This window comes from Phascolarctos cinereus, unplaced genomic scaffold, assembly GCF_003287225.1.
Source record: "Phascolarctos cinereus isolate Bilbo 61053 unplaced genomic scaffold, phaCin_HiC Scaffold_9;HRSCAF=440, whole genome shotgun sequence".
Classification (NCBI taxonomy): domain Eukaryota; kingdom Metazoa; phylum Chordata; class Mammalia; order Diprotodontia; family Phascolarctidae; genus Phascolarctos; species Phascolarctos cinereus.
In genome coordinates, this window is record NW_027556402.1 from 98778851 (window position 1) to 98796283 (window position 17433).

At 36.3% G+C, this 17433-nt stretch overlaps 1 protein-coding gene across 2 annotated transcripts in view; it reads right to left on the reverse strand.

Moving 5' to 3' along the window:
• The window catches only part of GLRB (glycine receptor beta), a 118049-nt gene extending 101092 nt beyond the window's left edge, over positions 1-16957 (reverse strand). Inside the window, exons 1-2 of one of the 2 annotated variants that reach the window (XM_020994110.2) lie at positions 16433-16957; positions 14704-14847 (exon numbers count right to left, since the gene is read on the reverse strand). In XM_020994110.2, the coding sequence (XP_020849769.1) occupies positions 14704-14825 (122 nt within the window). In that variant the 5' untranslated portion in view covers positions 14826-14847; positions 16433-16957. The remainder of the gene's footprint in view (positions 1-14703; positions 14848-16432) is intronic. The other variant, XM_020994109.1, reaches the window with a different exon arrangement.
• Between the last annotated feature and the right edge of the window lie 476 nt (positions 16958-17433).

Sequence of the window (17433 nt, forward strand, 5' to 3'; positions counted from 1 at the left end):
TATTATTATTACTATTATTATTCCGTTCTAGCTCTAACTCTATATTCCTATTACCTTATGAATATAGTAAATACTTTTTGCTTATGAGAAGAGCTGAAATTGAATTTGGATTTAGAAACTATATTAGAAAATTAGACCCAACACGAATATCTTTAAGCAAATTGGCAGATGCTCATATAACATCTATTAAAGGTAGTTTGTGATATACAATGTCATTTCTTAGCAATAATGGTTCTTTAGGAATAATATATATCTTATGTGATGGCATACTGTGTTGAAGAAACCCAAATAATGCTATGCTATTAGAAAGAGTAGAAATTTAATAAACCAAATCAATTAAATATTCAATTATTTAAGTGGCCATGATTTGGGACTTGCTAAAGCTAACATACCTTTTGGTGGACCTAGGATTTCATCAGTATAGGCATTCCTGCTGTCAATATTTGAATAATCTATTCTGTCCATCTTGTCCAACTCTTTCTCCAAATATTCTAAGAAATATTGACCAGACTACCTAAAGGGCAAGGGAATCTCCTGATTTTTTTTTAATATCTCAGGGGTATTAATATAGCATTTGGACTGTTCATCTATGGTTTCTCATTCCTATACAACTAGTCCATACATATGTATGTATGTCTGTATGTGTGTGTGTGTATATATGCATGTATACATATATGCATATATGTGTGTACGTAGATAGATATAGATATAAATGTAGATAACATATACTAATAATGCATTTTATGCTTCTTATAAATAAGACATTGTTGGTAAAATGCTAGAGCACAATTTTCATGATCTAGATCTATATAACATTACTGAGAGAATGTTGGTATTTAAGAGATGAACTTTTTGGCCAATACGGAAATATGCTTTCACATGTATAATTGATATCCTATCGCTTGTCTTCTCAGTGGGTAGAGAAAGGTCTAGAGGGAAGCAGAGAATTTGGAACTCATCAGTTTTTTAAAAGTGAATGTTAAAAATAAATAAACGGGTTTTTTAGATAAAAAAAATAGAGATGGGCTTTTGTAGCAATAGTTTGGTAATACCCAAAGGGAGAGTTGTCTATTGTAAGGTAATACCTTTTTGATTGTCAAAAGCCGGTAAACTACGTGGTCTCACAAAAATACCTGGTAATCTATTAGCAGACTGAGAAACTCAAACTCTCTACACCATTTCAATTAAGAGTAAATTATGAACAGATGTTCAACGCAAATGGCAAAGGGATTTAAATAACAGCAGAGGGGGCTACGACAGAGTGTAGCAAGATAGCTGGATTAACATGCCTGGTATGCCACTTGTTCCACTGACAGGTATATTTCAATACAAAGAATCCCACAAGGTCTCTGCCGCTGAGATTAACATTTGCTTAGTGTGATGTGGAATCCTCAGGCATGTGAATGGTCTGTTTTCAAGAATGTATATGAGGTACAGATGTATCCATCTTCAGTTCAAGACTAACAGCAAAGGTCAACTAGTTCAATTTAACCAAGATATTCAATTACCAAGTCCTAAATAGGACTCCTGAGATAGGACTCCATATTTATGTCATGCATTTAGAGATCTTGATGGACATGAATTTGAAATAATTTATTTTATGAAGTAATTTATTTACAAAAATAATTCTGCAGAAGATCAATGCTATGTGAAGTAGAAGTGGCACACCTATTTTAGGTAGTTAAGTTAAAAATAAATTTCATGGTCTTTTGCAAGTCCTACCCTCCACCTTACTACATCATGGAAATCACTGCTTCCAAGGTACCAGTGACACACCGTGACACAGAAAACATGTGAGATTCAAAGTCAGTATAGCTTGGTTCAAATCCTCGGCCTGCCATTTGCTACCTGTGTGATCTTAGACAAGTCTATGGACCGCTATGGACCTCAGTTTTCTTATCTGTAAAATGAGGGACTTTGATTCAATGGTGTAGACTCCCTTTGAGCTCTGAAATCAATGATATATATGGAGAAACTAATTATTTCATTGGTAAAATTTGACATTAAGAAGTTATCTTCATTTAAGCCTCAGTTCAGATACCATATTTTTCTTTAATCCTTCCCTGGTCCCTGAATATCATGCACATGCACAGACACACACACATATCACACACATACACACCTCCTTAAGTTTTCTTAGACTTTTTTATACTTATTCTAACCTCTCCCACTGTGTTTTGTATATATGTGCTAAGGAATACTAAAGAGTACCCTGAACTTTGTTTAATATATGACATATAACTATTGGATTATAAATTCACTAAGGGTAGAGACATTATTTTTCAGCTTAGTTTTCCCAGCATCTAGCAGGGTGCCTTACACATAATAAGTGCTTAATAAATACTTGCTAAGTTGAATTGAATCTATAGACATTAAATAGCAAGAAATAAATGTTTCATCACCCAGAAAATGGAAGCTACACAAGACAAGGACTACATATTGTCACCAGGATATCAGGTAATTAATTTGATTTAAAAGTAGAAATTCTATATAGTTCTTTTTTATTAATTAGACTCCATATTTAACATAAAACAACAAAAGTATTGGTGGTGCCAAGATGGCAGAGTAGAAGAAGCACTACCACCAAACTCTATAAATATACCCCTCCAGACAACTTAAAAACAATGCCTCAAATCAAATTCTGGAGCAGCAGAGTGAACAAAAGATCAGGGTGAAACATACTTTAGCCCAAGACAACTTAGGAAGTCTGAAGGAGAACCTCTGACACAAGGGTGAGGACTGGACCGTAGAGGAAACACCCATGGTGGGACTTGGTGGCAGCAATACAATCAGCAGCAACTTTGGGAGATCTACAGCCAGAGATGGTAAGGGGATCAGGCAAATAGTCAGAAAAAGTTTATAAAGACCCATTGTGCCAACAATGGGCAAAGGACAAGATGCTGTTTAGCAACTCCATTCTCTATACCCACTTCCTGGTCAGAGTTCAAAGGCAGAGAGAAGAATTTTTGATCATGAGGGAGCAAGATACCTGAGGAGCAATGATGCTTCCAGTGCCAAGGGAGCAGAGGCCCTTCCTAGGTAAGAACCAGAGTGTAGACCAAAAGAGCAGTGACCACACCTCTCCTTAGATCACACAACCTTAGAAGTAACAAAAACTTCCAAACCCCCCAGAACTAGTGCTGAAAACAGCAGCGTAAAAAAATCCTGAAGCTTGGGACAGGCCCCCCTCCAACAACCCTAGTAACAGAGCCCAATTTTAACATGAAGTTTGAAGTCAAGAAATAGGCTAGAAAATGAGCCAACAACAACAACAATAGCAAAAAGGAACCTACCTCTAAAATCTATAAAGGTGACAGGGAAGATCAAGACATAATCTCAGAAAACAATTATGTCAAAACTGCTACTAGCAAAACCTCAAATAAAAATGTGAATTAGACAGAAGCCCAACAAGAATTCTTGGAAGAGAAGGGACAGAGCCAAGATGGTGGAGTGAAAGCAGTGACTTGTTTGTGCTCTCCCCCAAACCCCTCCAGATCCCTGTAAAAAATTACTCTAAAAAAATTCTAAAAGAGTAGAACCCACAAAAAGACAGAGTGAAGCAAATTTCTAGGACAAGACAACCTGGAAGGTCAGCAGGAAAGGTCTCTTGTGCTGGGCTGGGAGAGGAGCACAATTCAGTGTCGGCCACATCAGCAAAGACCAGGCCTCAGCAATCCTGGAGTAGGCCTCAGGGGACTGTATCATGGGCAGCTGTGGTGGTTTCCAGACTTCTCAACCGACAAACACCAAAGACAACTCAGAAGGTCAATAGGAAATGTCTATTGACCATGGTGAGAGAGGAGCTTGGTCCAACTCCAGTCCCAGCATAGCCCCAGGGCGGCAGCTGCTTCCAGAGCTCTCCAACCACAGACAGAGGGGGGATCAGAGGAGGATTGCAGGGATCTCTTTGCTGGTTCTGAGGCAGGATTCTTTTGCTTTGTGCATGCTTGGATCTGGGTTGCAGTTCTGGGTGGCAGTCCTAGGGTGAGGAGGAGTGCTGGCATGGTGGAGCTTATGGTGACTGTGGAGAGGGAAACCATCTCATAGTTCTGAAGCAGAAAAAGCATGCTTGTGGTCAATCATAGACCAGAGCCCAGGCCAGGAAAGGAGTAAACACCTCACCCCTTATCATACCACGTTGGAAGAACTGAAATTTTTCAGGTCCCTAGAAGTATCTCTGAAAACAGTTACACAAAACTCCCAAAAATTGGGACAGTACATTCTCCACACTGGAAACAGACCCCTACCTTAACAAAGAGTTTAAAAGTCAAATAATTGGCTGAAATCATGAGCAAATACTGCACAAAATGTCAGACCATAGAATCTTACTTTGGTAACAAAGATCAAAACATACAAGCAGAAGAAAACAACAAAGTCAAAGCTCCTACATCTAAAGCCTCCAAGAAAGTATGAATCTGTCCAGACATGGAAGAGCTCAAAAAGGATTTTGAGAAGCAAATAAGAGAAGTAGAGGAAAAACTGGGAAGAGAAATGACAGTGACACAAGAAAATCGTGAAAAACAAGTCAACAGCTTGCTAAAGGAGACCAAAAAAAAAATGCTGAAGAAAATAACACCTTAAAAAATAGACTAACCCAAATGGCAAAAGAAGTCCAAAAAGCCAATGAAGAGAAGAATGCCTTAGAAAGCAGAATTAGCCAAATGGAAAAGAAGTCCAAAAATTCACTAAAGAAAAAACTTCCTTAAAAATTAGAATGGGGCTTGGGGCAGCTAGGTGGTGCAGTGGATACAGCACCAGCTCTGGATTCAGGAGGACCTGAGTTCAAATCCGGCCTCAGACACATAACACTTACTAGCTGTGTGACCCTGGGCAAGTTACTTAACCCCATTGCCTAGCCCTCCCCCAAAATAATAATAAAATAAAAAAATAAAAATTAGAATGGAGCAAATGGAAGCTAGTGACTTTATTAGAAATCAAGACATTGTAAAACAAAACCATAAGAATGAAAAAAATAGAAGACAATGTGAAAGACCTCATTGGAAGAACAACTGACCTGGAAAATAGATCCAGGAGAGATATTTTAAAAATTATTAGACTATCTGAAAGCCATGATCAAAAGAAGAGCCTGGACATCATCTTTCAAGAAATTATCAAGGAAAAATGCCCTTATATTCTAGAACCAGAAGGTAAAATAGACATTGAAAGAATCCACTGATCACCTCCTGAAAGAGATCCCCAAAGGAAAACTCCTAGGAACATAGCCAAATTCCAGAGTTCTCAGGTCAAGGAGAAAATATTGCAAGCAGCCAGAAAGAAACAATTCAACTATTGTTGATATCGACAATCAGGATAACACAATATTTAGCAGCTTCTACATTAAGGGACTGGAGGGCTTGGAATATGATATTCTGGAGGTCAAAGGAGATAGGATCACAGCCAAGAATCACCTACCCAGCAAAACTGAGTGCAATCGTTCAGGGGGGAAAAAATAGACATTTAGCAAAATAGAGGACTTTCAAGCATTCTTGATGAAAACACCAGAGCTGAATAGAAAATTTCACTTTCAAATACAAGAATTCTTGGAAGAGATAAAAATTGTTTTCAAAATCAAATAAGAGTAGTAGAGGAAAAATTAGATAAAGAAGTAAGAGCAAAGGAAGAAAACTATGAAAAGACAATTAATGACTTGGTAAAAGAGGAACCAAAAAAAAAGTAAGAAAATAACACCTTAAAAATAGAATTGGCTAAATGGAAAAAGTACAAAAGCTCACTAATAATAATAATAATAATTGCTTCAAACTTAGGACCGGGTAAACAGAAGCTAACGACTCCATGAGACATCATGAAGTAATAAAATAAAAAAGGAGAAGACAATGTGAAATACCTAAAGCAACTGACTTGGAAAATAGATTAAGCAGAGATATTTTAAGAATTATTGGGCTACCTGAAAGTCATTATCAAAGAGAGAGCCTAGACATCATATTTCAAGAAATTATCAAGGAAAACTGTCCTGATATTTTCAAATCAAAGGGTAAAATAGATATTGAAAGAATCAATTAATCATCATATGAAAGAGATCCTAAAATGAAAACTTCTAGGAACATAGCCAAATTCCAGAGCTCCCAGGTCAAAGGGAAAATACTTCAAGCAGCCAGAAGGAAACTATTTAAACATTGTGGAGTCACACAATATTTAACAGGTACCACACTAAAATAGCAGAGTGGTTGGAAGGCAAAGGAACTAGGATTACAACTAAGAACAACCTACTCAGCAAAACCGAATAGAATCCTTCATGGGAAAAAATGGATATTTAATGAAATAGAAGACTTCAAGAGCTCAGAATGAAAAGACCAAAGCATAATAGAAATTTAACTTTCAAATAAAAGACTTAAAAGAATCATTAAAAGGTAAATATTAAAGAGAAATCATGAAATTCAATAAGGTTAAAACAATAAAAGTAGTTATCTTTTAATTACAAATGACTTTTGCTTCATTGTGTTGTGGAGATGATCCAGGCTTCCTGAAACCCAAACCAGTACAATGGAAACTCTGATAATTCTGACCAGGCTGGAAAAGTTTTGAATATGAACCCAAAGACAGATGATACATGCCATTTATGACAAATTGTCTTGGACCTAGCTAAATTTGGACCAGTCATCCAGACTGGCTTTAAGGCAGGGGTCTTTAATTTGGAGTCTGTGAACTTGTTAAAATATATATTTAGATTACTATTATTCAATACAACTTGTTTTCATGTATTTCAATATAATTGGCAACCTTTTGCATTTTATTTTACACATTTAAAAACATTATTCTCAGAAGGGCCCAAACGTTTTGCCAGATTGTCAAAAGGGCCCATAACATAAACAAAAATGATTAAGAACTCCTGCTGTAGGGTGATGAATTTTTCAACCATAGGAACTCCCCAAAACTGTCTGTTGAGAAGTAGAGTTGTAATTTGTGTCAGTAAAAAAATAACCATACCAACAAAATGACAAGTACTTGAAGTATGAATTATCATCCTCACAGTATAAGCTATTGATATTTTGATTAGTCCACACTGTACTTGAGTATGTCAGGCAGACAGCAAGAAGAGGAAATTAAATTCAAGTCAATTCATGCTGCTACTTTATAGAAAATCTGTTAGAAATCTGGCACAGAAGGACATTAGCCATAATAAATTTTAGGAATTTTATATGCTTTTCAGGTACCCTTAGTATCCCCGTGGGTACTTTATGACAGAAATTAAGAGGCACTAGCACTCAAAATGTTGTGATAATTTACCTATTAAAAAGGGTATATTATAATTCATTTAGAAGAAAAGACAAAACATTTTTTCAATACTGAAGTTCAATAAATCTTGCAAAAAAAAGGAAATACCATTAATTCCACTGAGTAAGTAGAACAATTGGTACAAATAAAAAAAAAAATGTGCCCTTTCCATTATACCTGCTGCATCTATGGCAAAGCCAAAATAAGAATGAAGCTTATCTCTATAACGGTGGTTAAAAACAAAACAAAGAAAAGAAAAACTCCCCCACTCTCCCCATCTTCATTCCCTCCCTCCCCTTCCCATAAACATTTTGACCATAATACAGCCAGGAAAATACAAGGTTAAAACATGCCAACATTATAGTATATTAGTACAGAAGTAATACTTCTCTAGATCTGTTTAAGGACACAGTGTTATCTTATGTCATGTACAGAAAATAGATAAAAATGGGAGATGGAATATTTCCAAGCTGAAGTTTCAACATCTAACATGGAACAATGTAATTATTAGCTGGACTAGGCCCTTAGGTCATGAGCTAGCAGTCTCTCCAGAAATTCAAGGAAGTGGAAAGGAAGGAAGGGAATAAGCATTTATATAGTGCCTAGAATGTGCATACTATTTATATAGTGCCTAATGTTTCCCCTTAACTTTTAGCAATGCATTGTGCTGTGTGTTTTTTTTAATATTATCTCATTTGATCCTTATAAGAACCCTAATAGGGTGCTATTAATGTTAAATGACTTGCTCAGAGGTCACAGAGCTATTAAGTATCTCAGGTGCATTTGAACTCAGATCTTCCTGACTCCAGACCCAGTTCTCTGTGTACTAATGGGACTCCAGAGCTCCCTCTACCAAAAACAACAAAGGTACCATATCTTCTAGACTTTAACCTAATGATAGAAAATGTGTTTCATTAAGTTAGCGTGAGTTTTTATAGCTTAGCACAAAGGGCAGAGCGTGGGAATTGAAATCAGAGGACGAAAGTCTGAATATCATTTCTGCGTAACCCTGGACAAGTCATTTGACCTCTAGAAATTTTAGTTTCTTCATCTGTAAAATAAGATGGTCTTTAAGATCCTTTCTAGGTCTAACCCTCGAATAGTTTTTTTTTCCCCCTAAGAATAATAAAAACTACTATTTATGTTATACTTTACAGTTTAAAGTATAATTCCTCGGAATTATTCCATAAAGTAGAGAAAATCATCATTTTATAGGTAGAGAAACAGGCTCTGAGTCCATAAATAACTTGTGCAAAATCATAAAAGCTCAGATGTAATTGAACTGGGACTGAAACCCAAGTGCAGGTCTCTTTTAACCATGTCATGATACTTCTCAGAAAAATAGAATACCATTTTATCAGAGTAAAATACCAACTATTTTGCAGAAATTTTCTTCAAAAGTATTCTTCTGTATTACAACTGGGTAGGAGGCACCTAATTCTACATGAGAATAGAGCATAAATGAAAGGGCATACATTTTACAAAGCTATGTAAAATCAATTAGGATTTTAAAATGAGCAATATAGTATGTCACATTATAAGTAACAAAACTCGAATTATTTGACTGGGGGAAAATGTTGCTTAGCTTATTACCCATGGAATTAATCAGAGTTAACCAGAAAAATAAAAGATAACTTACTTTCTTCAGGTTAAACCAAAAGACTTAATAGTAGCTTTTTTTAAAAAATTATGCTCTTTTGATTTTTGTTTCACGTTAACTTTTTGCAAATTATATACCTGCCTTTGAGGAGTTTGTACTCTAATAGAAGAAAGAAACAAAATATGTACTTAAGTAACTTAAACACTAGATATGATATTAATAACCCATAACGGGCACAAAGCAGTATGTAAATCTAAAGCCACAATCACCAAAGAACTTCTGTCTTAGAGACAGAGGAAAGAGGAGAGACAGAAAGATGGGGTTGGCAGCTGGAATTTGAAATAAGTTTGATGAAGGGTACAGAGTTTCAATAATAGAAATGGAAAGAAAAAAAACTTTCCAAGTGTAGGGATATTACAAAGCTTAAAAAGTATCTAGGAATCAGTGAGTAGTCCATTTCAGTTGACCCATTGAGTTACATAAAGAATATTACGATAAAAAGATAGAAAGATATATAGGAACGCAGCTAAAGAGGGTCTTAATGACACTGACAGTAGGCACTGGTTGGGATGGTGGGGAGACTGGAGGAAGGAAAATATTGCTGAAAGTTTTTGAATAGAGAAGTGATGTGAACAGACGTAGATTGCCTATCTCTCTGTCTGTTTGCTAATGGATAAAATAAAAAAAAATACTTAAACTATCTGCCTCACAGGTTAAAGAAATCATTTTGTAAACCTCGAAGTACTACAGTAATGGAAGCTATTAATACTATTAAAAAAATGAGAAAGACAATATGTTTTCTTATGCTTTTCAAACTACTGACATAGGTTATATGAAAAGTCTTCAAGAATTAAAATAAGAAACCTGCTAATTACAGATTTGAAAATTAATTTGGAAAGCTTTTCATCAGTGGTAATTTAATGAGATATTAAAAAGTATATGAGGGTCATATCTTTTTTTCCCATACCTAGAAAACATAATTAAAATTTTAAACAAATACAATACTAAAGCTAAAGCTATGCCGCAACTGGATGAAAGAGGGTTTGCCGAGCAGGAGGTAATATTCCATAGTCACATGACTGGAATAAAATTTGAAGTGTTATGGTGACTTTCACTGAAACAAGGATATACTGTATAATTCCATAACTGGTTCACTGTGATTACATCTGAACACTGCAGACAGTATTCTGGAAAAGAGTCACTGGGCTTGTAGTATATTATACAGAAGTTTGAATGAATAGTACCCAGATACATTTGGTCTTCTTCCCTTTCTAAGTAAAACTTACGAAGCAGACAACTATTAAAAAAAATAAAAAGCAATAATATTAGATGGATGACCTATATTTTTAACCCTGAGTTCCTCAGTTTGTCTGAATTCCAAAGCCAAAGTCATAACATTTGTCATCCTTCCTAGTGGTGCTTACTCATGGCAAGTAATTTCAAAGGCACAAAGTCCAAAACTCCCCACACACAGTAAGTAAACCAATACCTTTATTTAGAAGCCTTGTTGAAAAAGATGAAGAGTAAGGTGCCAATGGGTCTTGCCTAAAGTGAAAGAATTCTTGTTTCAGAGGATGAGCTCACATAGAAGAAGTATAGAAAGGGCATTGAAACAAGTCAGAAGACTGGCATCTGGTTAAGGACTCAGCTCTAACATTTACTAGTAATGTGACTTTTAGGCAAACCATTTACAGTCTCTGAGATTCAAGATCACCTGCAAAATGGGAAGACTATAACCTGCATTGCCAAATTTTCAAGGTCATTGTGAGCCAAATGAGATACAAGATCAAAAGTAAAGCACTGAAAAATGTTTTCTTCTTTCACATCAAGATGAGTATGAACATGTCTTTAAAAAGCAAGGATTTGGTAAACATATATGATTACGTCAAGACCAACACTAATATTACAGGCTTGAATTTAAGTTAACTCGTGATTTTTGTGGAGGGCTTTTAATAGTTTTTTAATGGTTTTTTTCCAGTTTACTGCCTTTGCAAAAAATTAATCAAAGTAAAATTTTAAAAATTAATTTGCTCTGGTTTTTTTTATTAATATAACAAATCACTGATCTTAGCACTTTACCCAAAAGTCCAAAAAATATCACTATCAAATTTACAGAATACTATTATAAAGTTTTTACATTTCATGCAATATTTAATCATCTGTTTGTTACACTATTTCATAGGATGATAGGCAGCATGGTATGGTGAATAGAAAGCCAGCCCTAGAGTCAGGAAGACCTGGGTTCAAATTCTGCCTCTGACACATAGCTACTATGTGAACCTGCCAAGTCACTTAACTTCTCCATGGCCCAGGCAATTCTCTGAGAAGCTCAGCTGAAGAACAGTTGCTGATCTGCACTGGTAGGGGGAGTTTCCTCCCTGGGAATTACCTCTACCAATAAAATCACAGGTTCAGATATTTCCCTCCCCACTAAAAAAAAAAATTCTGAATGTAATCCTACCAAAAAATTAAGACAAGTTAATTATATTATTTCCTGAAGGAAAACACAAATTAGGTACATAATCCCTCCATCCATTAATAAGAGTTCTTGATCTTCATGGGTATGTATGTGTGTATATGTTTGTGACAAATCCCTTTGTCAATCTGGTAAAGCCCATGGATAATTTCAGAAAAATAACAGAATAATTTTTGTCACCTACATTCATTATTGAAGGAAATGAATTTTAATTAGAGGTTAGCATAAGTAAAGATGTATTTTCTTTTTCCATTCAAAACACTTAGCATAATAGTATGGCATGTATGACATCAAGAAACCTTATTTTGTGATGTGGAGCAACTAAACACATTTTCTTTAATAACAGCCTAAGAAAGTAGGAATCCCCTTAAGTTCAGAGCAGTGTTCAACGAAAATAAAATGAAAGACTTCATTAGCACTATGTTCAATGCAAAAACAAATGACTCCAGCCTATGAAATATCTATCTTGTTATGCAAATTGTAGAAAAGATTCACACAAGCTTATAATTCTATAGCTATATCTGTATATAGTCATTAACTTTTTAAAGTTAATATTTCTGCAAATGAAATTTTATTCTGCAAATATCAGCAATTCTATGCAACTTTTATTATGAATACAGGCCTACTTAAGAATTACTTAAGAGTCCTACAAAAACATTTCAAAGCATAGGGATAAGTCACAGCCTCAAATATACATTATCATAAACATAATCAAAGTACTAAAGATGGAGTTTGTCAAGTAATTTGTCAAAAGTTCAAGTTGAGGGGTTCCATATTCACCAAAACAGGGTTATTTCATCCTATATTTACTTGATTTAATTGTAAATTCATGCCCAACAGATGCTATATTTCCTTAACATATATAATTACCTTTGGATATGCTATAAAGTAATTTGATAATTGTGTTCCGAAATGAGACAGAATGTTGGAATATGGCACAATTCCTAAGCAATTATATAACTATTTACTTGGATAACAAATATATACATACCAAAAACAATCCTCCAAAACACAAATATGGCAGTTGTAAGCCTTTCCAGGTCCATCAGAGATTTGTAGAGATTTTTGAAAAAATTCACTAGGATAATATACTGAAAGCTGACCACTTGCAAATGAGTTACCATCAAGTGAAAAAAAATCATTAACATATATTGACTATGGTACCTTGAAATCATAATTTTATACACTTTAAATATTTGCTTAAATAATTCTAATAAGTCATTTTAAAGAATAGCTGCTTTGGAGCAATAAAACAATGTAAGCACACACAATAAGAGTATATATTCAATTTTCTCCCTTAATGATATAACTGGGTCTGATGATTAAAATACCCAAAATAAGAAAGGTTCCCAAAATGCACAATAGAGATGAAATTGCCTAGTACCCTGTATAGACAAGGAATCAAAATGGGACATGAAGAGTATGTAGTTTATCAGTGTCTTATATCTTTGTTCCTCTTCTGTTCTACAGAGAGTAGAAAACATCCTGTGAATGTTTAACTCCCCTTTTTCATTCATTCCCATTTCCATTGAAGTTCAACCTAGGTGTCACCTCCTATGACACTCCTGAATCTCCTCCTCATTGATGCTCAACCCCTCTTCAGATTACATTGTATTTATTCATCTGTGTGCACATTATTTACTCTTTTAGGATGAGTACTTCTTGAAGGCGGGGAATATTTTTGTTTGTTTTTGTCTTTGCACCCAAACACTTACTATTACATTGTAGGAATACAAATAAATTCTTGTTGACTTATTGAACTGAACTGCGGTGGAAGGCAATATGATTTGCAGATGCAGAGCATTCTCTAAACATATGGTGTATCACTGAAAAATATATGAATTCAATGACTAACAAAGAAGCACTCTTGACTTCAGGAGTTTGACAATGACATATGAAGTGTGTGTATACACATACACACATATACATGTATGTGTGTAGATGTGTATACACACATGTGTGTATATAGGTGCATTACAGATATGTATGTATATTTAGATGCATTTATTAAAAAATTGGAAAGTGTCCCTAGAATTAAGTTTTCCCCCACAAGATAAGTGAAATCATTCCAATATTTTCAGACATTTTTATATATCTCTCTCTATCTATACATACACATATATACACACATGTGTAAACAGTATCATGTATATATGCATAATACATGTACATAAATACATATATATGCATATTGTAGAACTAATCCTAATGTTTTTTGTCTTCATAAAGTAGCCCTTTTTCACATAGAACACTTTACAAGAAAGGACTCCAATATCTCATATAGACCTTCAACCTAACAATGATCTATATTTTCAAGAAGTGATGACACAGGAGTAACATAGTGCTGATGACAGAAGTATGGAATATTTTAAATTCATAATTGGTAATACTTTGATCTTTAATGCAAATTGAATTCTCATTACAGTTTTACTATATAGGATATAGATCTACCTATAGGACAGCTACGTTTATGCTACTAAATCTTTATTTCACTTATATGCAAGTCAATTTTTTAAGCAAAGCTCTTTCAGGAGGCCATTATCCAATGCTATTCACTAGTTACAGTAATTATACTAGATTTAAAAGAAATAGCCAACATTGAAACACAAACCAGTGCCTCAGTCATTTGGCATTTTAAATTTACATATTGTCACTGATTTAGGAAAAAAAAAACACTGTTGTAGAAATGACCTCATTAACTGTTTTTTTTCAGCAAATGTTTCTTTAAATATGTGTGTGTCTGTCTATAATATCACATTCATGAAAATGGAGAATAAGGTAGCTATGAATACTTCATTGCTTAGGTAGATGTTCATTCATTATACACACACACACACATACACACACTTGTGTGTATATTTATATGCGTTTATGTATATATGTGTATATATATACATATACACACATACATATGCATGTATATGTAGAAAGACAGAGAGACAGATAGATGGATAGACATTATACACACACACACACACACACACACTCACACACACACACACTCACACACACACACACACACCCCCCCCATAAAGATATCCAGGCCAATTTTAGCAGACTTATTTTCTGGCATATTCTAAAGAAACATGGTGCTTCAGTAACCCATGAAAAGCTTCCAATCAGACTAAGGAGACTATAATGGCTTTTTTACTGTCTTATAAGAAACTTTAAAATTTTACAAGCTCATGGCATTTAATTTATTGATTTTTTTAAACAATGGATGCTAACCATCACATTTAACTATCTCTTCACCTCACCTTGTTCTAAATATAAGAGAAACATGTTTAATTCCTAATAGGAAGCATTAGCTTTCATGTTTACAATATCTTCCCTTTAGAGATTTAAAAAAATAAATCAAAGCTTGCTTCTGCATATAAAAATATAAAGAACATACGATGGGCACAGATACTGCTTCTTTTTCCCTTTCCCCTTCTTGGAAGACTTCTCTTTAGAATAGGATTCTTCAACCCAGAAGGAGAATAAAATAAGAAAGAGAATCCCCCAAAAGAACTTCATCTTGAATAAAGTCCAGACTGATCTATAAGAGAAAAAAAAATAAAATGTTTACATTAGTGAAGTTAATGGCAAATATCTGAATTTCTATTCCAGTGTATCTTATTTGTACCAAAAGGGCCCGTATTTTATCTTCTCAAATCTTTAGAGATCAAACCTTTTCAGTTAAAATCTGAGTTTAATTACCAATTGTTCATCTTCAGCCTATTTAAGTTCTTCTCATGAGTGTGTCATATTGAGAAAAATACAATGGATGGAATTCACAAGGACTCATAATGAAAAATCAATCACCAAATGTGTATGAAATTTTATTAATCTCAATTTTAAAATTTTAACAAATATCAGTAAAGCTAAAAGAAAAAAAACTATTGGGATCGTTTCAAACTATACTTCCACTCAAACCTATTCCTACAAGGCTAAAACTCAATACCAATCAATTAAAAAAAAGTTAAGGACCTACTATGTGCCAGGCACTGTGTTAAGCACTAATATTAAAGTGTTAAAAGCAGAAAAGGGTTGGTTTTTTTTTCCCCAAGGCAGATATTAGCTGGAGAAGGCTTTGCCATAGAGTACTAAAATAAATCATAAAAAGATTGTTCATGTAGTCACAGGAAACATTAAAGGAGACCGTGAAACAACAACCACTCTGGGTCACAGGCTTGATCACACTCAATATTTCTCATGCTGCAGACCAGAGTCACATTACCCCCACCCAGGATCAAGATAACTTTCTGCTTCTGCATCTTTTACTTTCAGTACCATAAACAGCTTCCTCACTGTCTACCAAAGGGTGAAAAGAGGCATTCCAATTTTTTTAATGCCATTGCATTCTTCCCTCTCTGCCTTAAGAGATTTTCATGGTACCTCAGAAACAACGTTTTAAATGGTCTTCTTTGTACTTAGCCGTTTCCTTGCCTATTCCCCAAGGGGAAATCCAGTAGGCCCTTTTCTTTGCTGCTTTTACAGTAGACATGGCTTATCATGACAACTGCAGGAAAGTCTCAGTTGCCAACTACAGCAAAAATACTCCCTTCCCCCATTTTAGAAGGGGCACTAGTTCCTTCTAAGACACCCTCACCCATGCCAGTAGGTCCTTCCTTCACTTTGATTCCCTGGGGGTGGGGGGTGGGGGAGGGCCGCCCTAAGAGCAGCAGGTTGGAATGAAAGCAGTCTTTCTTCTTTCAGCTAACAACCCCCAACCTTTCCAAAATCAGCAATAATGTCTGCTGGGGCTTACTTGCAGAAAGATTGCTGCTGGGACATCCTGCGTCCCAATTCCCCAGTCCCTCTCCCTTTTCTATCACCGAATGAGCCCAGCCCCTCTCCATCAGCACCCCTGGGCAAGGCAGGGCACTGAAGGTGATGGAATTGCAGTGTCTCCTCTCCGCAAGCTCTGATGCCCCACTGCTTCTTTCTCCCCTATATCCCTACGCCCCAGTCCTTGCTTCCCTAAAGGATCTTACCCCCTTTCCTTGCCCCAGCCTTCCCTCGGTTTATTTAGCCCGGTTCCAAAAACCTAGCCAGTTCGCATGAGTCCTCGGCCCAGACAAGCTCTTCTCCTTCCCCCCACCCCCTAACCCTCACTTTGTGATGGTACCCCTGGTACTCACCCCCAAGGCGCCCCTAGCACAAACCCGCCCACCAAGCGGAAAGCTCGGAAAGCGCGAGGGCCCTTGCACGCGTCGTCGACGGTGGAGGCAGCAGCCCAGGGTCCTCGCTGGGCTGCGAGCCTAGCCAAGGGGCCAGTTCTCCCCCTGATGGCCCGAGCCCAGCTGCGGCTGACGCGCCTGCTCCGAGCAGTGGAGCCTGCGCCGTAGCGAGAGCGCCCAGAAGACCGGGCGTCCTCCGGCGCGGTCAGGACCCCGCTGCGGGCATCGCGAAGCTGCAGTCCGGGGAGCAGAGCTAGGATGCAGGCATGGGGGGAGGAGGGCCAGACTCAGGGCTTCCTTAGTCTAAACGGACAGACCGCTCCAAGAAGGTTCGCGGCTTTGGCAAGAAGACAGAACCAAGGATAGCTAAGCTATCAGCGGGTGCATTGAAAAAAGGAGACTATCAGCAGGAGCAGAGACAGTTGTTTGGGACGGTGGAATTGAGTGGTCTCGTTCTGTGACTGCTCAGCACCCGAAGCATACAGAAATAGGATGTTCTCGTTTTGGTTTGCTTTTTTTTTTTTTCACAGTGCACTTAGATCAGGGAATTTTCCCTAAATGAATCCCTCAATGTCAGTCCCTAAACGCCCCAAAGATTTTGACACCTAAGGTCATCCTCATTAAATTGTTCTGTATTTCATTTCGTGCTGAGAAATGAATTCATAACACATTGTATTATTACCCATGAAGATCGGATGTGGCCCTTGCTTTCCGAGGGCTGTCAATTCTTGTTTGTTTGTTTTCCTAACATTTGATACTGTTTGGGTGCAGGCTGCTTGTCAAGGACCCTCGGAGAAGAAATGAACTTTTTTCCCTCCTAACTATGAGTTGAGAAGACACTGTGTTTGATATACTCTTTCTTTTGTGGTTGAGAATGCATTTCAAGGTCTTTCAGTGCGTCAAGGTCAACATTATGAAAGTCAGTTGGCATTGTGCTAAAGAAGCAGGAGAGTTCTGCTTAA